At 37.8% G+C, this 21,030-nt stretch overlaps 1 protein-coding gene across 1 annotated transcript in view; it reads left to right on the forward strand.

The window, feature by feature from the left end:
* Positions 1-20,584, forward strand: part of Oseg5 (intraflagellar transport protein Oseg5) — a 192,033-nt gene extending 171,449 nt beyond the window's left edge. The window contains exon 16 of the mRNA XM_067151262.2: positions 14,668-20,584. Within this exon, the coding sequence (XP_067007363.2) occupies positions 14,668-14,739 (72 nt within the window). The 3' untranslated portion in view covers positions 14,740-20,584. The remainder of the gene's footprint in view (positions 1-14,667) is intronic.
* Positions 20,585-21,030: the final 446 nt, after the last annotated feature.

A 21,030-nucleotide genomic window follows, 5' to 3' on the forward strand; every position in this document is an offset into this window, starting at 1 on the left:
TGCCCCCTCAGATTTGCATCTTTTCTGCTCTCTTTCTAACCACAATCAGAGGCAAGTGTTTCCTGACAAAGCTTCTCTTGACCAGTGGCTAACAGATTTCTTCCAGTCAAAACCAATCTACAGGCAAGGCATTCAATTGCTACCTGAACGTTGGCAGAAAAGGTCATAGAGAGTGGAGGTGAATAGATCAGTGAGTGATTGTAATTGTGGGTTACAATGCATGACAGTGACAGTAAAATAAAATATAAGAAATTCACAGACTTATGCATCGACCCAGTAACATTATTATTATTATTATTATTATTATTATTATTATTATTATTGTTATTATTATTGTTATTATTATTATTATTATTATTATTATTATTATTATTATTATTATTATTATTATTATTATTATTATTATTATTATTATTATTATTATTATTATTATTATTATTATTATTGGAATTACATAAAAGTCAAAGAAGCAAAATTGGGTGAATAAGTAGGATATTGAAACACAGAAGTACCATGTTTGGCAAGAAACTCTGGTAAGTGTGTCATGGAGAAGGTACCATTGTCCACTTCACCACATCTCAGGCTGTTTATGACAGATGGACTCCCGAAAGGAATGTAAAATATCCAGATACAGCTCCTTGATTACTGGTTTTCTCTCTGGAAGGGATTTTGATTGGACAATTCCCTGAAAATAAAAAGAATGTCTTTAGAATGACTTTCCCTGTCCTGCCATTCATAAAAGGTGAATATTTTTGATCTCGCTGCCATAGCCATAGAACACTGCTGTTATCACTGCCAAAGTTTCTGAAAGCATTTTTCCAGAAGAAACAAAACGTAATGTTTACATGCTTCTCCTGAACATCCGTGTTTGTTACTTTGCACCTCAAGCATGGCTGACAACTGAAGAACATTTCTTTTACACTGCTGTTCACCGTTCATTCTAGTCTGTTTTATTTATGGAGGAGAGGGTTGGTAGAATACATTTCAAGCACAGTTACTTTGAAGTATTCAGACTTGGATCCTACTTTGCACTATCATGTATTCAGAATACTTTGCTTTGTGAGACCATTTGCATTTGCTGTTAGAGTGTACAGTCTTCTAATAGATAGTGCAAAAGAAATATCCACGAGCGTTCTTATTGTCGTGTGGTTTGCCGACTAAAGTGGTCCATTGGAACCTTATGTTATGATATGGGAGCTTGGTATATATTTCCAGGCCAGTTACTTTGCATTAACTGATTTATTCAGGAACACCATTTTAGATCCCTTAATAAATGTCACATCACAATTCATTATACTATTTTGACATCACTTAAAATCAATAAATGTTGCATCATGATGCAACTTTCTTGCTTGATTCTCATATGAAATGGCTTGTAATGTTCTAGCCCCATTCTTTCTTAACCTGTGCAAAAAGTGAACATTGCTGAGCTATGTTCCTGGCACACACTCGCGGAACACTTGCCACACACCATCTTGCTTTTCCTGCCCTTGGATGGTGGTCAGAATACACACCTTCTTTTGACATTACATCACTGGTTGCCCCTGGCACAATCTATTAAAGCAGGGATGGTAACACACTTTTCCATATCCAAATAAACGGATTTCTGGGGAAATGGATTAGCAGATTTCAGATCATGTATGGCTGGATCATTTTCATCAAAAGGTCCTTTATAAACAATCTCCTTTCATGAAGAAGACCTGTTTGGTACGAGAGATGTATTGTACGGTAAAGAATGAACACATTTGTAGCTGATACATCCGTGATATTATACCACAACATCATGGGCCACTGCTTTGTTTGCATCTTGCATATGTAGTTGGTTGCTTACTTTTTAATCCATTACTTTTATGCCTCCTTGGGAGTTATTGTGGTGTTTAATCATCACAGGCTTCTTTTTCATACGGTGTTCATCAACAGCGGCATTGTATTGCATGGTACTTAGGATTGTTACACATTGTTTTTCTTTGATGAATAACTGACCATGATAGTGTCTTTTGGGAATGCGAACATACTTGAGTGTACTGGTCGTTGTTGATTTTGTATTGAGTTCCTTTCAAATGTCTCTTATTTCTCTTCAGACACATACTGGGCTAAAAGTAAACTAGTTGTCCAATGTCGCATTTTGGGGAAAAGCCCTAATTGTTGTATGTAACTTGTTCACTATGTTCATGGCCATGTCTTTCTGTGAAACTTCACTGAGATTTTTCCCTGCATACACAATCCCATCCACAGTATACCCCGTTTTTTTATTCATCCACCCAGAAAATGTTAACGCCGTATTTCTTAGCCAGATGTGTTAGGCATATATTGAACAAATCTGCAGTGTGCTCATCTGTTGTCAAGTTGTTGCTGGGATATATATGTATATATATATTTTTTACAATGTTCAAGGAATAATTGTCATACATATGAAAAGGGAGCTAGTTTGTTAGTCTGCAGCCTGGTTCACTTGTCATCAAATCACAAAAATCTTCTGATATCTTCAAAGTGGCTTACTGGCATGATTACTTGATACAGTGGATTGGGAAAATTTTCCTAAAAATTACTCTCTAATTGCTATATCCCAATCCTTGTCGGCTCCAATATGCAACTTTTTTTTTTTTTTTTTTAAACCCACACTTTAATGTTGTCAGCTGTTACATGCTGCTATTTCTATTTGTGGTGGTGGTGATTATTATTTTAAGAGGAGGTACAACTAGGCAACCATCCTCTATTAACACTAATCAGAGAAAAAATATTGAAGTGGTCTACACTTCGAGAAATGAAGGTATTGGCTAAAGAAAGCAAGGGCTACAGAGGGTGTGAAAACGAAAGACTCCCTAGGCTTCACAACCTAATACTATCAGGGTCAGGGAAGTAGTAGTAGTAGTAGTAGTAGTAGTTTTTTTTTTTTTTGCTAGTTGCTTTACGTCGCACCGACACAGATAGGTCTTATGGCGACGATGGGACAGGGAAGGGCTAGGAGTGGGAAGGAAGCGGCCGTGGCCTTAATTAAGGTACAGCCCCAGCATTTGCCTGGTGTGAAAATGGGAAACCACGGAAAACCATTTTCAGGGCTGCCGACAGTGGGATAGTAGTAGTAGTAGTAGTAGTACATAACCTCTGATGACCATTGTGTGTAGGTTTGGCAGTGTCGAGGGCAGCAGAAGAAGAAGAAGAGTTGACCAAGGGAGGTCAGATAGGAGAGATGAAAGTGAGAAGCCTGGCACAACTAAGTTGAAGGAATGCCAGAACTCAGCTAAGTCCCCCGCGGTCACCAACCCACACTTCCAAGTTAGGAGCCCCTGGGGCCTCTTTTATTCACCTCTTATGACAGGCAGAATATACCATGGATGATATTTTCACCCCCACCCATGGGGGTGTTTTTCTAAAGAACTGAAGGTCTTTTGGTTTCAAGTTCAAGATTGGTGCTCCTTATTATGTCTTCGATTATAACATGTGACATGAATAAATCCCATTACTGCACCCCTAGAACTCCATGGTACACATTTTACCAGAACGTGTGGGTAAATTGTAGTTGTGACAAGACTTTATTCAAGATAAAAATTTCATGATGTTCCGTATTGAACTGTATCACAATTAAATTGAAATAACAAATAACATAGTTCAACCTGTACAAATAAATAAGAAATGTAGTGTAGGAATGTAACTGTAAGATGGGTTCTTTTATAAGTAGTAATAGTATGAGTAGCGACACATTCTGAAAAAATGACATTTTATGGCAGACGGTGTTGCCATTCAGATGCAAGACATAACTGAAAATTCTTGCATCTTCTCCGAAGATTATCTTCTGTAGGAATGTAACACTACATTTCTTATTTATTTGTATTGAATAGGTTGAACTATGTTATTTGTTATTTCAATTTAATTAAGACTTTCTTATGCGTCTTAAGCCAGCCCTTAATGGAATTAATCATTTGAACATTCAGACGGTTAGGTTTTCACTAAGTTTAACTGGCTAAATGCTCTTTCTACCTCAGCATTTGATTACGACAAGACTAAGAAAATTTCAGGAATGAATTCAAATCTGATGCGTCACCGGTGTTAATTTTCTGCATTGAAAGTCAGTTTTGGTTACATCATAAACAGGCATTTCCATTTCCTCAACTAACGGTAAGATGGGTTCTTTTATAACACATAGGCATTTGGATGGTGTGAGTAGTGACACTTTCTGTAAAAATGACATTTTGTGGCAGACGATGTTACCATTCAGATGCAAGACATAACTGAAAATTCTCACATCTTCTCTGAAGATTATCTTCTGCATCCAAGGTTAACATATTATAATTTTTCAGTTCTGTCAACAAACTTCCAACTTCGTGTCCGAGGTAAATTCTATGGGCTTTGTGATTTTGTACGTGAGCTTTCAGTAGATCTCCCTTTTAATTCTTACAATTCTTCTCGTAAGTCCCATAATCTATGCAAACAGATCATTCAACAGTTTACAAGGATCTGCTGAGTTCAATTGAAACGATTTACATATTCACATTCTGCTAGATAAGGTTTCAGGGAAATCAAGTAAACTCCGCTTGTAACATTACAGTACATATTGTAGAGCAGTTCAGCCGTGTAGCATTTGTCACTCAACCTAACTATTTCAAAATGTTTCTCTAACTCCACCCATTGAGAAAGGATACGACTGACTGCCACCTCAATTGATATCCATCTTGTGTTAACCTTATGCACAATCTTAAGAAGATCAGCCCCTTCATTGATCATATTGTACAAACGTTTATGTGACAGCTGGCGTAATGATTACAATTACAATTGAAAGTACAAAGTACAATAGTTCCACCTTTTCAATACAAATTCAAGTAATGTGGGTTACTTTAGAGAAGAAACATTTATTAGGTACTAGTTTCGACCCATTATCAGGGTCATCATCAGCCAAAAGCACGAGTTGCACAATGCATCAAATAGTCCATAGAAATTGTAAAAAGTTGCAAAAATATAGTGGAATATAAAGATGAAGAAGAAATAGTCACAATTATTGTGATAAAAGTTTCAGATAATGCATAAAATTCATAAATTAATGCACTTAGCTGTCGTTGAAGGAAGAACTCAAGATTATCAATTTGGATGTTGAAAAATCTTGAGACTTGTAATTCTTTCGTTATGAAGTTCTGACAGCTTGCGCTGTGATGTGTTGGACGTTGTGCATAACTGATATGATGGGAAGGTCACAATGGTGATAAAAGTTTCAGATTATGGATAAAATGAATCAATGAATACTGTACTGGTAACGGCGGTACAAAACTAAGTCCCCGTAATGGAAATTTAAAAACTTATGCGTTACGCTCCAGACCGGCAGTGAAAGACTGACTGAACAGCGAGCAACAGCTGTGTGCGTGTGACGTAGAACGAGTGACGTCACAGCCTGCCTCACCGCAACACACAGAGCCTAGACTAGTGTGGAATGTTCCTCGAGTTTCTATGGATAATAACTTTCCCCACAATAATAATTAGATAAAATTAATCGCATCATCGTGTAGCCCAATCCTTTATCTACGTTCCTGCAAAGTTTCACGTAGATCCGACATGAGACGACGAAGTTATGGAATGAGATGTGAAGGCATGGATCGGATATAAATACAGTACTGCTTCGCTTAGCAGAGCAGTGTGTGACCAGTGTGTGTGTATGCATGCATGGCAGTGGAGTTCGTGCAGTCGGTTCGCGAGGACCGCGATATAGCGTGAAACGGCCGTCATACTTTGAGTCCGTGGACTGTAACTCAAACGTGAGGAGCATGAACTTGTACGGGTTTCTTTAAACTGTGAGTGATAAACTTCTGCTCCAACGGGGCGTGATATAAATTGTGCTTCATCTGAACATCATCAAGTGACTGTTTATTCTACACGAGTGCCTAAGACTTGTGAATATTTTTCAAGTGCTCGTAATTTAAAGTTTAATGTTGTGGACAGGATTTGGAACAGTTTGCTCCTTAGGTCCAACGAAGTCTTCCATTTATTAATATTACTTTGGATACCCTTTACGTAACTGCCTTAATCGATTCTGGAGCTCAGGTTTCATTAATTTCTGAGAGGTTAATTGAGATGTTGAAGGGGGAAAAAGACATGTTATTGATACCAGTCACACAGATCAAAATTAAAGGGATAGTACCGGACAGGCATATCAAATGTAAATTTCAAGCTTTCGTTACATTTGACATTGAAGGTGTCCAGTTCGAACATATATTACTAGTCATTTCGCCGATGAAATTCAACGTCATCCTAGGGTCAGATTTCCTAGCCAAGTATGGGGGAATCATTGATTATCCTGCCAACGTCATACGATTTTTTAACATCGACTCTGTAGAGTTGTAGCTGGTAGACTGTAATAGTTTGAAGTGCCAAGGTCTTGGTACCCCATTCATAGAAGCCGAAGGCAAGATGAGCGATGCTCTGCCTCTCGATGAAATAGATTACGAAGAGGGTAGACCCGGTGAAGAGGGACCCGTCGAGGGCCAGGAAGTGCCCGTTATAGAGGATGTGTTCGTCGAAGGTCGTGATCACTTCATATTTCTCACCAGTGCGGCTGAAAGCCCAGAGTTCGATTTCGGCGTGGCAGAGGCAACTCGACAAATATTTGAGAAATTTCCTGAGGTTTTTGATGACAAACCCAGTGTTATTAGAGATTTTGAATACCAGTTGAATGTTAAGGACACCTCTCCTTATAAAAAACGGCCCTCTCCAGTTCCTGAGAAGTACCGAGAGGAAGCCAGGACTGTGATCAAAGAGATGGAAAACAACGGTATCATTTCTAAATGTGTCACTCCGTATCTAAACCACCTGGCCATTGTTAGAAAACCGAACAGCAGTCTACGTTTGTGTTTAGATGCACGCATGCTCAATGATAGACTTGTATTGGAACATGATCACCCACCTTCACTCAGGGATGTCATCCGGAAATTTAGAGGCATGAAGTTCTTCTCTACTATGGACATGACGTCATCTTATTTCCACATCTTATTGGCAGGGAATAGCAGGAAATTTGCAGGCTTTATTTTTGAGAACATTACATATGCATTCAATCGTCTCCCTTTCGGGATCAAGAATTCGGGGGCAATTCTCATCAGGGCTCTTGAGAATCAATTATCCGATGAGATTAAAGAAATCGCAACGGTTTATGTTGATGATATCCTGATAGCTTCGGAATCCTTAGAGCAACACATTGAAGACATCAATAAGGTACTCAGCGAACTCAAAACCAAAAATTTTAAGATAAATGCCTGTAAAAGCCAGATTTTTAAGACAGAGGTACTGTTTTTGGGACACCTCATTAGTGGAGACGGGATCAGGCCTAATCCGGCCGAAATTCAGAGCATTTTGGATTTCCTGAAACCCACAAAAATTAAACATGTGAGACAATTCCTGGGACTGTGTCAGTTCTTTGCACAGCATTGCTCAGATTACACCAAGACAGTGGCACCCTTGCAGCTGCTGCTCAAGAAAAATAACAGGTGGAAGTGGTCAAAGGAATGCGAGGAGGCTTTTTCCAAAACGAAGAAAATGCTTCGGGGGAAGCGTACAGTTAGCATATCCTAACTTTGAATGGCCCTTTCGCCTTGAGTGTGACGCCAGCTCCGTGGGCATCGGTGCAGCGCTGTACCAAATCGATCCTGAGAAGCCTGATGTCCGCATCTTCATTTCATTCATGAGCAGGAAGTTGAGACCACATGAGAGATCTTATACTATCACGGAACTTGAGGCTCTTACTATTGTGTATTCCTTGTTGTACTGGAGGAAGATTATATATGGGTATCCCGTGACCATCTACACGGATCACAAAGCCCTCACATTTATCATGTCTTCTGATCTAACTAGTGAGAGAGTAACCCGGTGGGCGCTCTTTATTCAGCAGTTCAACATAACTGTCATCCACAGACCAGGAAAGAAGAACGTCCTAGCTGACGCTTTAAGCCGCAATCCGGTCGATGTCGTCACTAGTCATCACATAGAAGTCATGAGCAACGAAGATGAGGAATTTCTTAGGAAATTACAGTACTTACCTCAAGCACAGGGGAGAGATAGGAAGTCCTGAGAATTGATATGAATTTTTAAGGGTTTGATTCCTGCAAATGACGATGACTATTTTCGCATCTCACAGTTGGCTCAATCTTTTTGCTTTCATGATGGATTGTTATACAAGTATCTTGATCATGCCAAAACCAAACGCCGAATTTGTGCTCCTCCGCGCTTAAGGTCCAACATTATCTGACACTGTCATTCAATATCCGGACATGCTGGCACGGATAAAGTAATGATGATCATAAAGGAAAAGTTCACATGGGAGTACATGAGACGTGATATTAGAAACATTCTCCGAACTTGTTTTGTCTGCCAACGGACTAAGCCTAATAATAGATTATTGAGGGAGTTTCCGAAGCCACATCTTCCCGAAAGACCCGGTGAAATACTGGCTTTAGACCTATATGGGCCGCTTCCCAAGGCGAACCGCAGCAACAGGCACATTGTGGTGGCAGTAGATGTCTTCTCTAAGTATACGATGCTACTGCCCATACAGAAGGCTAATGCCGGAGGTATCCTCCGAAGGATCAAGAAAAGCATTATTCCAGGAATGGGGAAACCGGAGTTCCTACTCACCGATCATGGACCCCAATTTACATCTATGGAGTTCCAAACGGCACTTGAAGAACTCGGTATAAGACACATTATGAATTCTATTCGACACCTAGAGGCTAATCCCGCTGAGAGAATCATGCGCGAGGTTGCAAGGTTTTGCCGTTTGTATTGCAGAACTCAACACTGGAAATGGATCGAAGTCTTACCCGTGATGCAGCAATGTGTTAATTCAACCATTCGTGAGTCTACTCAGGACATCCCCATAACTGTACATAGGGATGTCGTGCCTGACAGGCCATGGGACCAAGTACTACCCTCACCTCAAGATCCAGCAATCACTCATCAGACTCGCGTAGACGCAACAAGGGAGAAACTCAGACACGCTGCTAGGATTAGAGAGAACCGATACCGAAACCGCGCGTTTCGACAACCACTTAGGGTCAATGATTATGTTTTGATAAGAAAACCAGCTGTTTCGCACCCCGAACTTCGCATTTATGCAAAGTTTTGCCCACTTTATGTAAAACCATATAGAATTGCAGAGGTTCTCAAAAACGGGGCATACAAAATTAATGAGCTGGATGGAAGCGTCGAGGGCATTTACAATGCAGCCAACCTAAAGAAATATTTCAGGAGAGAACATCATTAAAAGAAAATCCTATTGAATTTTCTTTTCCCCAGGAGGAGATGTACCGGTAACAGCGGTACAAAACTAAGTCCCCGTAATGGAAATTTAAAAACTTACGCGTTACGCTCCAGACCAGCAGCGAAAGACTGACTGAACAGCGAGCAACAGCTGTGTGCCTGTGACGTAGAACGAGTGACGTCACAGCCTGCCTCACCGCAACACACAGAGCCTAGACTAGTGTGGAATGTTCCTCGAGTTTCTATGGATAATAACTTTCCCCACAATAATAATTAGATAAAATTAATCGCATCATCGTGTAGCCCAATCCTTTATCTACGTTCCTGCAAAGTTTCGCGTAGATCTGGCATGAGACGACGAAGTTATGGAATGAGATGTGAAGGCACGGATCGGATATAAATACAGTACTGCTTCGCTTAGCAGAGCAGTGTGTGACCAGTGTGTGTGTATGCACGCATGGCAGTGGAGTTCGTGCAGTCGGTTCGCGAGGACCGCGATATAGCGTGAAACGGCCGTCATACTTCGAGTCCGTGGACTTTAACTCAAACGTGAGGAGCATGAACTTGTACGGGTTTCTTTAAACTGTGAGTGATAAACTTCTGCTCCAACGGGGCGTGATATAAATTGTGCTTCATCTGAACATCATCAAGTGACTGTTTATTCTACACGAGTGCCTAAGACTTGTGAATATTTTTCAAGTGCTCGTAATTTAAAGTTTAATGTTGTGGACAGGATTTGGAACAGTTTGCTCCTTACAAAGTACTGAATACTTAAATTTAATGAGACTGTGCTTTAATTCAGAATTACTCAAATTGCAAGCATGACTACGTCACTAATTTACCATTTCATGAACTGTGTAAATATTTGTAGGTAATGAACTGTAGATTGCGTGCGTGAACTGTGCATTTCAATTCTATTAAGAACTGTACCTTTCAATTCTACGAACATTCAGCTGTGCGTTTCGATTCAATGAACAGTCGAACCGAGGACTATTGATGCATGATTAATTTTGTTTTATTTTTATTTCATGTCGTTACCAATGCGTGAACATGTCTGAATTCACGAGTGAAACATCCTTATTTTTTCCAATGCAATTGATTACGTTGAATGGTGCTTCAAACTAAGAACTAAGTCGTGTGGCATAACTTCACATTATGTCAAGTGCCACAAACTTTAAGTTACTATTTTGAAATTCGACGATAAGTTTCAAGTAGATTTTCATTTTATGAGTGTTAAACTTATATGCTCATTCGAAAGCGGTTTTTGCATCAACTCGCCCCAAGGCTTAATGGTGTTCATTCACGTTCATCATTTACATCGCCCTTCATCAGCACCGTATGGATCTTCTAGACGTCGAATGGATCTTCTAGAACTTCCATCGAGGGAGGAATGGTGGTCCACTGGTATGGAAAAGAGAGGAGCTGTCGGAATCCAAGGACATCGCCAACCCTAGGGCGAGAAACACTTTCTACTGTGTCTTCTGTACAAAGGTGACATGATTTTGAACTCATTAATAAACTCAGAAAACCGGGCGAGTTGGCCGTGCGCGTAGAGGCGCGTGGCTGTGAGCTTGCATCCGAGAGATAGTAGGTTCGAATCCCACTATCGGCAGCCCTGAAGATGGTTTTCCGTGGTTTCCCATTTTCACACCAGGCAAATGCTGGGGCTGTACCTTAATTAAGGCCACGGCCGCTTCCTTCCAACTCCTAGGCCTTTCCTATCCCATCGTCGCCATAAGACCTTTCTGTGTCGGTGCGACGTAAAGCCCCTAGCAAAAAAAAAAAAAATAAACTCAGAAAAAATTTTGAAAGTTTTTCTCTAAAACAAACCCTCTTTCTCTGTATGCACTTCAACAGATTGGTACACGCCCTGCGTTTCTTGTGCTCACCAAAGTACCACATTTACTGTTACAATACATTTAGTTGCCGTAGAAGGATCAATTTAATATGATCAGTCTGGATACCGAAGAATCTTTAGAGTTGAGGTTCTGCTGTAGTCTACTCATCTCTTCAACAGATTCAGCTACTGGTTGGGATGTATAAGTATCAACCCATTATGTCTTATTTTTGTGCAAGTGTGGGCCTAAATAAAATATTTTTGATTAACAGAACTTATCCCAAAGTTTGAATAATAATCTGTGACTAAAATACAATTATTGCAACTAATTCCTCATAAGGAAATTCCTCCCTTTCAAAATATAAGCAAGCTGTTTTAATTAAATATTCATATGTCATTTATATCACAGCTATTACATAAGATATAATTTATTGTAGAACACTAACTTTACACTGTTACTTTTTGTGTTAGTATGAACATTTTGAAATGACTGGTCTTTATTCATCTTCATTATCATAAGATTTCAGAGATTGCAAAATTGTACGAACAAGTACCCAGATAATATGAGAATCAGCTTGTGAATAAACGGGTACCCCTACGTAATACAGGTACCCACTTCCTATTAACCAGGTATTTGAGCATCTGGGTATTACCCAAACATACTGGATAATACTCGTGTAACCATTTTTAAAAGTCATTTTATTATTACTCTTCAAGCCATATATAGAAAGATAGGAGCATCAACAGGTCAGCATCGGAAGAGGGAGTAATAAGACGAGGACAGATATGAAATTACGGAAGGACGTGTTTGTCCTTGTCCTATTCCTCCCTCTTCCTATTCTGACCTGTCATTGTGTTTATCCAATTACATATGTTCCTATTCGTATTCCTTTGAGGGTTGCCAGGTTTTGGTCAGGAAAAAAGGAAGATTTTATGACTTACTGAAAAACATCTTTGGTATATTTATTTTTTAATACACTAGCTAAATCGTTACATGGTACTGTATTTCTCTTGTGACTTGTCTACTCTCAACAATTCAATATCCTGCTTAGCAAATTGGTAAGATTCCTTAGTGATACATTTTTAGAAACTTGTAATTCTGTCTTTCAGTTCTGGCTGCCTCTGGTTTCTAACATTTGCCCACTTATTTTTCAACAGCGAAAAATATTCAATCAAATAATCCATCAATCAGCACTGATCTGCATTTAGGACAGTCGCCCAAGTGGCAGATGCCCTATCTGTTGTTTTCCTAGCCTTTTCTTAAATGATTGCAAAGAATTTGGAAATTTATTGAACATCTTCCTTGGTAAATTATTCCAATCCCCTTCCTACAAACAAATATTTGCTTCAATTTTTCCTCTTGAATTCCAACATTATCTTCATACTGTGATCTTTCCTCCTTATAAGAACACCACTTAAACTTGTTCATACCGGGCGAGTTGGCCGTGCACGTAGAGGCGCGCGGCTGTGAGCTTGCATCCGGGAGATAGTAGGTTCGAATCCCACTATCGGCAGCCCTGAAAATGGTTTTCCGTGGTTTCCCATTTTCACACCAGGCAAATGCTGGGGCTGTACCTTAATTAAGGCCACGGCCGCTTCCTTCCAACTCCTAAGCCTTTCCTATCCCATCGTCGCCATAAAACCTATCTGTGTCGGTGTGACGTAAAGCCCCTAGCAAAAAAAAAAAAATTGTTCATCTACTAATGTCATTCCATGCCATCTATCCATATTCTTTCCACAAAGCAGTTGTTTCTGGAATATTTAATAAAAACCTATTACTCTATATTTTGGATACGGAATTGGAATATTCTAAGATCATGCATCTGAAGGATTCAAACACACTAAATTCATCTTTTTTCTAAAGCTTTACTGGAAATACCAAGTTGCTCTCCTGCATTGACAAAGAAATTAAGATACAACTAGATATATGTCTGAATCTGGATCATCATTTTGGAACATTTTTGAAAAAATTGGGGCAATCATCAAGACTTTGTAAACAACTCTTAATGGCTGGCCAACTTCTAAGCATTCTTTTAACTGCTGGCATTAAACTTAGCCATCTTGTTGGCATATGACACTATTTCTGATCACTCTGTCAACAAAATTAAAAAGGATTTTAATTTTTTTAATTCCTCCTTTCTCTTCACAGGCATTTGTAGAAAAATACTTTCAGTGTCAATAATCCAACCCCTCTGTAGCATACTTCATGACATCATGGCCCAAATGATTTGAACAAGAAACTTTTATAATGTTTCTGTTTTTTAACTTACGAAGTTGAAAAACAGAATTGTGTCTATCAAAATTCACATTATCAGCAGAAATTGCAGAAATGTAACTACAATTTAAATGGAATTTCTCAAGTGCACATCTGGCCACAGAGCGAAATATATCTTGCTGCCACACTAAAACAAATAGTACAAATGGTACTTTTGGATCCGTACTGCATTTATTTCGGCCCAACATGATCACAAGACGAGGTCGCTCCATTATGCATCCGTAAGCTTCTGTAAAGGGGGAGCACGAACAAGAATTAAATTTTATAGTACTATAAGACATTGACGGCCTTAACACAGGCACTGGATTTTTATAAAAATGTTTTAATTCATCATAGCTGGACTATAAGATATTTCATAACATTAAGCATTCACTACTATGTATTTTAATTCATTTATGATCTGATTTTCTTCCACATCATATTGGTGCTACATTACATAAACTAATAAGTGGTTTTTTTTCGAACATTAATTTCAAGAGCGGACCTAGCAACATTTAAGGAATTATATCCTGATATCATCATCATCATCATCATCATCATCATCATCATCATCATCATTATTATGAAGATTGCATTTTAGTGCTAAGTTTTTAGATTTGTAACAATAAATGTTCACTGATTGTAATTTTCTTCTTGTGATATAGCTGATGAAACGATTTTTTTTTAAATTATAAACTTCATCTTTGGTTCGTATTGAAAGGAGATTGACATGTTGATGAAAAGAATGGTACTAATTTCTCTAAACATGTATGGTTAATGAATAATGTAGATTAACTATGTAGTAAAAACCTGTTTTGTTTATTTGATGATCTCAGTCAATAATGGGGCCAAGTTTGTTAACATACACAACAATTGTATTCAGTTCAAACGACAACACAGCAACGTGACTGGAAGTAATAGGCACTAATACGAACCTGCTATATTTTAAAAACTGTATGTTTTAACCAACGAAAATCAGTTATGAACAAATTTTATTTCATTGAATGATTTAAAGCATACGTAAGTCCATGATACAGCTACAAAAATATGTTAACAACACTGTTGAATTGAAGCATTGTTGGGGTATGACCTATGTTTAATTTCAATTCTCTGCAAATTAAAAATAATCAAATTTTTTGTTGATGCAAAAACTGTAAGAAATCACTCTACGGTTAGAAGGAAAATGTAAGCCATAAAATGTAGTAAAAATTTAAATCTTACAGGAAAAACCTAAGACCTGGTAACCCTAATTCCTACCTTTCTATACATGGTTTAATTTGTCACTGTTTGTTCCTTTCCATTACTTGATATTACTCTTGTTTATCTTACCATGGTATAATTCTAGGTTGAACTGGATCCTGAGAAAATTGAAGAAAAAATTGAACTTGAATATGCCAAGGAGCTAGGAGAAGGCTGATCTGTTTAAGATACCTTCAGTCTGTCTCAGGAGAAGCACGATGTTCAAGAGGACTCTTCTCACAAGTCTGCTGTGGGTGATGGTCTCCCTTCCAAAAGGAGCAGTCCACACACAAGTTATTCATTGCACAGGATTGCACTTGCTTCAAAAGGCATGTATGTGATTAAAACTTTTGGGAACTTAATTTCTCAGAATAAAGAACAACTTGTTTATACTAGTCAGTTTTTATTACACAATTGGAAAATAATTATTTGTACATGCATTTTCAATACTTAAAATTTGTATATGTAAATAAGAAAATACTTATAACTTATTAAATGCTGGTTCAGTTGAATTTTGGGAAATCATTCATCCTCATGAACCCTGATTCTCCCTAGGTGATTCTTGTAAATTAACTTGAAGTATATTTATCAGAGAAATGGGAGTCTCACCGGAGGTGAGAGCTAAAAGTAAATAAGGTGGAGGAATGTTCCTGTCAATAAAAAATTTCACTGCTCTATTCATGACATACTCAAACATAGAGCACTCAAAAGTTTTCAGCTTTCCTCATTTTAGCTCCCATCAGTTTACATTTTGGTTACTTAACAACTAGCTGTGGATCACAGAATGGATTCTTTGTACTCATTTATCTCATAGAACATTTTATTCAATCGGTGTACTCCACTTGGTGGAACTTCAAGTTACTAGATAACATCTAAATCGTACACACCCTTAAAAATATATCTCACTCATTGGTGTCTTTCTCCTACAACTAAAAGTATGTACAATTGTTTTTACTTCTGTCAAGAAATTTCTCATGTCATTCACAAAGTATCTGTTTGTCATATATGAGGTTTAATTTATGGTTTTTAGTTTTTTTACAAACTATAGACCATTGGCCATTATAGGAAGGAGCATAAACACATTACATTGGTGAAAATGAAAGGGGTATGCTTTTGTATGCGAGGAAAGAACTCTAGAATTACTAATGAAGAATTTTTATCCCAAGTTCTCATTTGCATTCAGCGGGAATTGTTTCAAGAAATTCAGGTCGTAAAGGACAGCCATCCCTGAGAATATAGGTCAGGTCAGTCCCAGCACAGTCAGTATTTAAAGGCAATTACGTGAAAGAAATGCCATGCCTGTACACTTACAGGCTATAAAAAGAAACCCTTTGAGGGTAAAATTGTAGCACCCGGGCATCTCTCAATACAGTTCACAGTTGTAGGAAGGAACATAAACAGTTAAGGCTGAATATATTCATTTCTGTGATGCTGTAGGTGCTGAGCATTCATTTGCTTATTGCAACAGCCTTCATGAGTTGTTAACTGATGTCAGTAGAGTAACCACTCGTCTAACCAAATAATGCTAGAATAAGATAATACAGTATTAATAGAACATACTAAGCATGTAGTTCAACATCCTTCCCTCAGAGTATGCTCTTCTATGTAATCAAAATGAAATATACTAATATGTTCCATTTTCTGCATTATGAAGGCACTTACACAGGGACTTCTGTAAAGGAATCCCATTAAAATTAACAAGCAGGTCGAAAATTAATAATTCTGTCCAAGTGCATTAATTCTATTATTAGTTCAACTTAAAATGTGACCCGTTGTACAGAAAGGGACTCTAAGTCTGCAATGAAAATTTTACAGCAGAGCTGAACAAAAGTCAGGGTGTAAAAATTGCATTTCTTGTTTTGACTTCTTGTGCTACCTATGGGTCTTCGTAGAGTTAGAGTCTTTGTTACTCGATGACATGAAAACTTTGTACAATTTTAAGAAATAAGAATAATAATGTTATTTGCTTTACGTCCCACTAACTACTTCGGCGGTTTTCAGAGACACCGAGGAGATGCCGGAATTTTGTCCCGCATGAGTTCTTTTACGTGCTAGTAAGTCTACCGACACAAGGCTGATGTATTTGAGCACCTTCAAATACCACCGGTCTGAGCCATGATCGAACCTGCCAAGCTGGGTCAGAAGGCCAGCGCCTCAACCGTCTGAACCACTCAGCCCGGCGTAAGAAAATTAGTGAAAGCTGTAATTGCATTTTTCTTAAAATACAATTTTCTGAATGTCAACAGTCAATAATTAATATCTTCTGGAGTACTGCACCTAGAAGCATGAATTCTTTTTTTTTTTTAAATGCTCAGTATCTTATGCCAATTTTATAACCACAAAAATGAAAAATCTGACTTCAGGTCCCTTTCTGCGCAACGGTCACAAATGAGTCCACAACAGAGGCAGAAGCTATGCTCATAACCGAGATGTGTGACTTTTCCCTTATAAGGACTTAATTGTTATAGATAATGATGGGTTATAGAGACATTCTTAATTGATGGCAGCAGAGTAATCACTCGTCTAACCAAATAATGCTAGAGAAAGGTAATACAGTATTAATAGAACATACTAAGCAAGAAAAAACCATGCTGCACATAAATTAAGTAAAAATAAATTTTATTTTAGTTAGCAAAGTTACAAAAAATAATGTGAATGCATCTTGATCCTGTCAAGTCATTGTTATTCTTTGTCTACATCTCCACATCTTTAAGCAAGTTTCGACTCGATCGATTCAACTAGGTTTTATATATTCATTTCTGTGATGCTGTAGGTGCTGTGCACACTGAATTAAATAATTTTATAAACTCTATCCTCTTACAGTGTCAAAAAACTTACATATGTTGAAGTTGTGATTAGAAAAAGTGTATTTAAAAAATTTGAGGCTGATTATGGAGCTCTCTCACACTGGGTTTCTCATCGTATTAAATCTACATAAAAATGCCTCACTTCTCGCATCACGAAATTTCGCTATTATCACTTAGTACGATCACATTTTTCCTAGCCCTGAAAAATTTTATTTGTCATCCCTTGTAAAACAAGGGTGATTTCCAACTCGGGTAAGATCTGTCACCACAGCTGCGTGATTACGGAAAAAGGCCTTAAATTTCTGAACTTCACAGGATAAGTTGCACGTTCAGGGAACAAGCTGCTAGCCTCAGGAATTTTCAATTTTGCTTGCCAGTTAGCAGCAAGATTGCTATTACCGCTTACTACAAGTACGATCACATTTTTCCTAGCCCTAAAAATGTTACTTGTCATCTCTTGTCAAGAAACTTGATTTACAACTTGGGTAAGAGCCGTCGCCACAGTTGCGTGATTACGAAACATGTGAGCCTATTTGTGCTTCTATTCCATTCAGAAGTTAGAAATTTATTTTGTGTTGAGTGGTACAGCGAAGGTTTTTCGCGTGACACAGTAGCTTATATTTGGATTAGGAACATAATCGTGTGAAAATGACTAGCATGGTGCACATTTGTCTTGTGATAGCCTAGGTATGGATACGGAAAAAGTGAAATTCCTTTCTAATGAAGACATTAAAATCTCTCAGAAAGTGGACTGGCCTCCACATCTTTAAGCAAGTTTCGACTCGATCGATTCAACTAGGTCGAAGTTTGAAGTTGGCGCCCAAAGTCATTCTATCGCAGTCACACATGGCCGAATATAACCTCCAATTAATTGTCTAAGAGTGTGACCAAAAAAATAATGTTTTATAATCCACGCTCCAAAACAAAATGCTTCTGCTAACATTTGTTTTAGAAAAAGTGTGATTTGCAATAATACTTGGATATTTTATTGGTCCCCGTGCATATGTTTTCATATTTATTGTTTGGTGTTTTTCACACCGTTCACTGCACTTGTTATTTTATAAGCCCAAGCAGAAAAGGTTTTCATATTTGTTCTCTTGTGTTTTTCACACCTTTTAATACTTTCCTCTTATCTTGGGAAATGGTAGATATAGTTTTGACTGTACTCGCGGATATACGATGTTTCATAGCACTGTTACTGCTGCATATATTAAGAGATTTTTTCTTATATACATCATAATTAGGTTGCAGAAAATGTGAAGCACTCTGAGGAAAGAATTATTACAAATAGAAGACCTATTCATTGCTATATAAGTAATCCTGGCATCATTCTAAGTGATCAAGTCTTCACCCATACTATTTTAGGAAAGCAAACGTGTGGGGAAAAATGTATAAAAGTCTATGGAGCATATTTCATATACATATATTTACAACATTAATCACTTCATCTAAGCAGTCCTTCACATTGTTGATAATCTTGTTCATTTACTGTATCTCTGTGTTGGGTAAATTTTTGCACGATACTCTGACAGTGCATTGTGGCATTCTGTATTCATCATCAATTACTTCCCTAATCCTGTAAAATACTCTGCTGGCTACAGCACTGTGGTGTTCAGACTAAACAGAGGAAACTCTTGGATCACTGCCAGTTAGTTTGATGCATGCTACGGTTTTGAATGTTACTTATATTATCTCCCTAAAGGATGATAGAGTACTGTGTAGTAAAGTATCAGGTATTGATTTATACTGCAATATGTTTTGAGAGAAAATTTTAGGATTTGAAAAGTAGTAGCTCCAGAACTGAGCAAAATGCATAATAGTACATTATGCAACAAATCTATAATAGCAATAATTAAGACATTAGTATATTTATAAAACGAGCGAAGCGAGTTTTATAATTTCCATACGAGTGGCTGAATTACCATTATAGGCGAGTTGCATATGATTGTTTCTTTTTTAAATATTCATAAATTTCTGTCAAGATGTCGCTTGACAGTTGAGTTTACTGAACAAAGCGCATGTGCGGGGTTATTGATTTTCCACGAGTGGATCAGAGACCTTGACAATGTCATGTGTTTTCAAAGCTTTGATAGAAGATTATCATAACCTAGCTTTATTTCAAATACAAATGTTTATTGTACAGTTAGTGAAGTGAATTTGCGGGAATGTGCCGTGTGGTTGTGGAATACTGGAAGTAGAAGTAGATGTTAATATGTGTGTCTGACATGTTTGATTTTGGAAACAAGTGCGATGAGTGCAGGTGCGATGTTATCCTTACCTAATTGGTCAAACAGTTGTATCATAATGAAAATCGTAACTCTGATTGGTTGAGAACCTGTATCATAATGAAACTTGAACTATAATGAGCCTCATTAAGATTCTATTTTCTGGTATATAATATTTATATTTCGGCATCGTCGAGCATAAAGTTTATTAAGGTACTGTCTAAGGAGAACCCTGTGATAAGGATGCTTTTAAAATTCATCACATTTGCATACCTGCCAACCCTTCCAATTTACCCAGAAACTTTCCGTTTTTAACTCTTCTTCCGATTTTCCGATTTATTTTTACTTCTTCCTATTTTTGACCAATAGGCCTATAAGCTCTACTACAGCCAATACTCTTCCCCTGGAATTAATTCTTATTTCAAGCGTGGTGCTTTATTTGGTGATTGTATCATGTTTCCTGCTCACTACAGCAGTGTGTGTGCTTTACAGCTGGGAATTCTGTATGGAAATTGTCCTACAACCAAGAGGCTAGCATGCGCTAGCAACATCGTTAATCGGGATTCATGATAAAAAAATGAGTTTGTTCTTACTTTGTTACTGTGTGGTTCGCGCACTGTTAACATTGTTTCTGTGCGTAGTTTCGTTGGAGTTGTAGTCCATGTGTTTTTTTCTTGCAGGCTTTTCCCCCTGTCAAAGTCATATGTTAATAATATATGAGACATATTGATCTGTTTTGTGTGCGGTAGTTTCGCATATTTCATTTTATTTGTGTTCATTCTAAGTTCATAATTTTAATGACTGGAATGTATTTCATAGAGCTGTCTCGGCGACAGTTTCTGGTATTTTTTTTCTTCACATTACGGCCAGAAAACCTATAAAATTGAATTTCCTTTCATTTTATAGTCTAATAAAGAACTATTATGCATTTTCTTCCGTGTTTGTTATATTTTCTTGTAACCATTTTTGTTTTCTTAGTTTAAGATTTTAAATTTAATGGTCAATTCACATTGTAACTGTAGATGTAAATGCCTTTAGAGATAGATGGATAGATAGATAGATAAAGAATGGGTGAGCCCTGCCTTCGCAGGGCTCCACACGTAGGTCTGTGAAGACCCTTTGTGTCCCTTAAACGGGTTTGCCTAGTCCAGCCCTAGTGCTCCTATAAAGGATACCAGTGTCCGGATGTTGGCATTCCTGATGTCTTCCACGAAATGTGAGCCAAGATATCGATGTCTAGTGCTTGCAAGTATGTATGCCTTTTATCTTGTCTTTTTTTTTTTTTTTTTTTTTTTTTTTTACTTAGACTGTAGCACAATATAAGTGATCAAATCCAAGAAATAAAATATTGTAATGGTTATAGCGTCCGCCATGCCAAGTCGCTACATGCCCGGGGCGTCATCGTATCGGCCCTACCCCCCTTGCGCTCGAGCGCGC

This window comes from Anabrus simplex, chromosome 7, assembly GCF_040414725.1.
Source record: "Anabrus simplex isolate iqAnaSimp1 chromosome 7, ASM4041472v1, whole genome shotgun sequence".
In the NCBI taxonomy this organism is placed as follows: domain Eukaryota; kingdom Metazoa; phylum Arthropoda; class Insecta; order Orthoptera; family Tettigoniidae; genus Anabrus; species Anabrus simplex.